Source organism: Phodopus roborovskii, unplaced genomic scaffold, assembly GCF_943737965.1.
Source record: "Phodopus roborovskii unplaced genomic scaffold, PHOROB, whole genome shotgun sequence".
NCBI classification, from domain to species: domain Eukaryota; kingdom Metazoa; phylum Chordata; class Mammalia; order Rodentia; family Cricetidae; genus Phodopus; species Phodopus roborovskii.
Genome location: NW_026126418.1, coordinates 17,792,636 through 17,798,231, shown reverse-complemented (window position 1 = coordinate 17,798,231; position 5,596 = coordinate 17,792,636). Strand labels below are relative to the sequence as shown.

The 5,596-nt window shown below is 35.9% G+C and overlaps 1 protein-coding gene across 1 annotated transcript; it reads right to left on the bottom strand.

Annotated features, from left to right (window-relative positions):
• Positions 1-3,284: 3,284 nt before the first annotated feature.
• Positions 3,285-4,255, bottom strand: LOC127221967 (olfactory receptor 4C15-like). Its single transcript, XM_051183897.1, is given in 2 exon segments — positions 3,285-4,231; positions 4,234-4,255. Coding segments are annotated over 2 exon segments (969 nt in total).
• Positions 4,256-5,596: the final 1,341 nt, after the last annotated feature.

Genomic DNA, 5,596 nt, shown 5'->3' with positions numbered 1-5,596 from the left:
ATATATAGTTGAGGATCATTTGAGTATATATTCAAAGCAGATTTATTTGTATTAGCAAGAACCTAAAGAAACCTAGATGCCCCTCAGCTGAAGAATGGATAGAGAAGATGTGGCACATTTAGACAATGGAATACTACTCTGCAGAAAAAAAAAAAACAATGAAATCTTGAAATTTGCAGGCAAATGGATAGAAATGAAGAAACCATCCTGAATGAGGTAACCCATTTACAAACTTTTAGACATAATAGCAAATGATCACCAGCTTATAATTCACACCACCAGAGAACGCAAAGAAGGAGAAATCTAAGAGATTCATACAAGGTCCTTCACAGAAGGGAAAAGGAACAAGATCTCCTGAGTATATTCAGAGAGAGATCAGTAAGTAGAGAGGTAGCTAGGAAAAAGAGAAGGGAAGAAGAGGAAAGTATGTGGGGCTAGGAAGATTGAGTCAGAGAAGGACTAGATGAGAGAAAAGAGAGACAGAGAAAGAGAGACAAAGAGAGAGACAGAGACAGATAGAGAGGGAGAGAGAGGAACAGAGAGAGGGAGAGAGAAGGGGAGAGGGAAAGAGAGAGAGAGACAGGGAGAGGGAAAGAGAGATACCATAAAAGAGGGAGCCATTATAGGTTTGAAGAGAAAATTGGCTCTAGAGAAATGTCCAGAGCCCTACAAAAGTGACCCCATCTAACAATTTGAGCAATAGTGCAAAGTCCACTATTGCTGACCTTGCCTGATAATGAGATTGATGACTAACTTATCAACCATCATAGAGCCCTAATCTAGTAGCTGATGGAAACAAAAGCAGACACCCACAGCCAAACACTGAGCTGAACTGGAATCCAGACACAAAGAGGGAGGACAAGACCAGGCTACAGAAATCCACAGAGGCAGCTGACTTGAACAAGGAGGAGCTAATGCCCTCCCCCAAAACTGATAGCTGGGAAACCAGCATTGGACCTACTCAGACCCCCTGAACATGGGTCTCAGTTAGAAGGCCTGGGCAATGTAAGGGACCTCTGACAGTGGAACCAGGATGTATCCCTGGTGCACAAAAGGATGTTGGGAACACATTCCCCATTGAGGAATACTCCCTTAACCTAGAGGCAGGAGGGAGGGCCTAGTCCCTACTCCAAATGACTTGACAGATTTTGATGACCCCTCCTGAAAGACATCACCCTAGCAGTGGAGTGGGGGGGAATGTGATGGGAGGATGGTCAGGAGGCATGGGAGGATGGGAGGGAGGGAGGGAGAAAGGGAGAGAGAGGAAACTAGGATTGATATGTAAAATAAGAAAAATTTTTAAAATTTAAGAAAAAAAAGAAAATATAAATTTGGTTCAATAAAGTAAGTTGTCTATTAAAAAATAAATAAATACAAAGTGTCAAAAATATATAAATGTATTGAGCATTTATATATCTTGACAATTATGAAATATTATTTTTCACATGTATACACAAAGTTAATATTATTAAAATCAGAAGGAGAATCAGTCTCCTCCAAATATAAGCCTATAATAAATTACTAAATTCCAAGAAGCCCAAACACACAAACACACACACAATACATATATACATATATATTCACCACTAAATGTACTCAGCAGTTTTGAATTAGAAATCTATATGTGATATAGATATGTGTGTGTTTATTTGTATGTGTGTGTAACAATAATAATTAGAGAACAAAAAGAGATGCATTTGAACAGGGTGAGAAAGTCAGAAGGAACTGATGGATGCAGAGTAGGGATGAAGTGATGTAAATACTTATACATATATGAAATACCCCCCCAAAAAAAACACAAACAAATTATAAGGGAAGATAATCAACTAAACTCTGAAAATAAATGGAAACTTATTAATCTTGTGAAAACATATTAATATATACTCCTTCTAGAATCTCTTATCTGTTGTGGTATTTTATAAATAGTTGATCCTCATAAGGTCATAGGAAATTGCACAATTAGTTATGGATTTGGTGGAGTAGGTGTGCACTTGTTGGCGGAAGGTGTCGCATTTTGGAACTGTTCCCCAAGATCCCCTGTGCTCAAGTTAATGCCTAGTATCTCAGTTCACCTCCTGCTGCTTGTGGACCCAAGATATAGCTCATTCTCCATTCAAAGCTCTTACTCCAGCACCATGTCTGCCTTCAGGGTGACTTGTCCTACCATGATAATAATAGACATAGACTAAACTCTAAAATATTCAGCTACCCCAAATAAAAGTTTCTCCTTAGAGGAGGCTCTACAGAGCAATAGAAACCTAAAGTAAGAATTTGGTAAATAGCAGGAAATATGTACTCAGTATAGAAATATCTTAGTTAATAATCAGTATTTACCTTTAGTTTATGCTGTAGCATGGGTTTTCTCCAGGGAATCAGGGCACATTGCCTATTCAAGAATGGTAGTAACATTAGCCCTTGGAAATTTAATTTACTATTTCATGTAGAATTTCAAGACCTAACTGGAATTTTCACCCAGGCATGAATAAACTCACTATTAAAATGTCTTCAAATGATCCAGCAACACTTAGACTTCAGTCTGTAATTCTGCTCCTAGCCATTTCTAAATTCTGAGGACTCAAGATGTCATACAGGGAACTGTTTTTACTTGGAGCATTCTCAAAAGTTTCTGCTCCTTTCTTCAAATACATATTTATCTAGGAAGAACAATGTATCCCTTTCAATAGTTTCAAAATATCACTGAATTTTTGAAAGTATAATACTAAACTAGCTTTAATTTTCACACATCAGTGTTAATTAATCAATTCATAGTAAATTGTTATCTCAGAAACACAGATTTCTCACACGAATTTTAATCCCTCTTATGGAAAATGATGTCGCCTTTTTCAAACTAATAACTAATCAATAAATATTACTTGTACAAGTGTATATTGATTTCTCGTAGTTTTGGATTAGATTTCTAAATGAAATTATTCGCCTGTGTGGAGGTTGTATCTGTGTATCTGTATGAAGTGTACATAAATGCATACAAATGAAGGATTGATAGTGTAGTTGTCTATATGCATGCTGACACAAAGTGAGGCACTGAAATTATCCATTTATTGTACTCTAACTTTTTTACTGAAGACAAGGTCTCTACTGAACTTTGACCTCATGGTTTTAGTAAGAAAATTTGGGCTCTACAATACCTCACTTCAACAGTATTTTATTAAAAGTGTGCTTCCATGCATGACTTTTTGACGTGGGTGCTCAGAATTATTAATATCTGACATTTGCATAATATTGCTATCACACACCTGTATATCTCCCCAAATTGGACATGCAATTTAATAATCACAAGAAAACACTATCAATCTAATCCACATTTTTCTGATGGCATTCTTCATTTCCTTATTCCTAAAAGTGTAAACCAAAGGATTCACAAGTGGTGTCATGATTGTAGCAAATACAAGTGCATTTTTTTCAGAAGAGAAGGCAGACTTAGGTCGTGCATATATTAATATACATGATACAAAGAACAAAAGAACAACAGTAATGTGGGATCCACAGGTGGAGAGAGCTTTAAGTCGCCCTTCAGAGCTGTGGGATCTCAGAGAATACAATATGACACCATAGGAGATAAGCAAAATAGAGAAGATTATGATGCAAATAGACCCACTGTTAGCAAACACCAAAATGACAAATATGTGTGTGTCAGTACAGGCAAGCTTCAGTAATGGGAATAAGTCACACATGAAGTGATCGATGACATTAGGTCCACAGAAGGGCAGTTGCAAAGTGAAGGTAATTTGTATGATAGAATGCAAGAATCCTCCAGCCCAGGATATTGCCACCAAGATGCCACAGAGCCTCCGGGTCATAATGGAAGTGTAGTGAAGGGGCTTGCAAATGGCGACATAGCGGTCATAGGCCATGGCTGTCAGAACAATCACCTCCGTCCCAGTGAAGAAGTGGATTGCAAATAATTGTGTCATGCAACATTCAAATGAAATGGTCTTCCTCTCATAGAAGAAGTCTACAATCATCTTGGGTGTGACAGTAGAAGAAGTGCATGAATCTAGTAAGGATAGGAATATCAAGAAGAAGTACATGGGGGAAGCAAGCAGTGCAGGACTGTAGATGATGGTCACAACAATTATCATGTTGCCCCAAATAGTTGCAAGGTAGATCAACAAAAATGCAACAAACAGTATTTTCTCAACCTTTGAGTTCTGTGAAAGCCCAAGGAGTATGAACTCAGTGACAAAGCTCTGGTTTTGCATTATTGTCAAAAGATGCTGAAGTAAAATCTTTTCATGTAAATCTGAAATTATAAATAAAGAATACCTCATTAAAGTTTATACAACCACCATGTACAATGTTGTGTTTCGTTCATTGTTTTGCCATTTAAAAAGATTATAAATTTATAAAAATACAGTTCCATAACTGGTAGTACTGAAGTTAAGGCAAAATTTTAACTATGTTAAGTACCCACAGTGAATATACTGGTGTTAAAATAATTTACTTGGATGAGAGTACACAGTAGCCTATCTGTGAAAGGTAACATTTATGTGATTTTTAAGTGAAACATTCAAATGCTTTTTAAACTATTCTGAACATAAATGAAGACCAGATTGTAAGTCCTCATAGAATGTTCAGCGTACTGCATCATCCAACAATGAAAGTGCAAAATATATTTTAGGGCACTCTTCAAAAGTCATAGATTCACCCCAAATATGTAAAGTGTAACTTTATTGGAACTTCCAATAAATAAGTCTTTTCTTTATAAAATTGGAATCTCTGTGGGAAAGGATGCAATATTCCTCACTATACATATTTTGAAATGTTGATGAGAGCAATACTAGAACTTTGCAAAATTTATTCTGGTTTCAGAATACTTGAGTAAAATACTAATATATATATATATATATATATATATATATATATATATATATATATATAAAATAGCAATAGATCCAGACTTAAATACCTAGTCTTAGCATTATGTCACACTGGTTTGTGTTTTTTAACTTTGCTAAGTTACTGTCCACATTTATATGATCAAACAAATACAGATACTTACCCTTGGAATTTAGAGACTCAGGCATTAGAATCCATGTTTTTACCAAATTAACAAGGTGAAGAGTGACATTGGTTCCTATGCAAGATCCTCAGGAAAGGCATGTTCTTTCTAATTTCTTTCACTCTCTAAAGGCTAGAGCATAGTCTACTTTGTCCTTAAGCAAATGAGACATCATGTAAAAAGCCACAGAGACCATGATGAATAATCAGAACAAGGACAAATCAGCTATCAATGAAAATTAGTGACACCAAATAGCTAAAAATAGACAAACTCATCCTCAAAGAAATTTAGTTTTTCAACTTATTTTCCAAGGTACATGTTTTGAAATTCATAAGAAATCACATATCATACCTTCTTACCTGCTCATCTGGTATTAAATTGCCCAATTTGAAAAGTATCAAAATGTCACTCATGGTAGCATTCCTTTACAATGCTGGGTGTAATTATTTCTCATGAAAACTTAATGCTGTCATTCACAGAGAGTACTTCCACAAATCCTCTGTGTAAATATCCCAGCTTTCTGATTCATTTTCCTTAGGTAGTCATAACCCATAATGTGTCTGTGTCTTTTCCTGT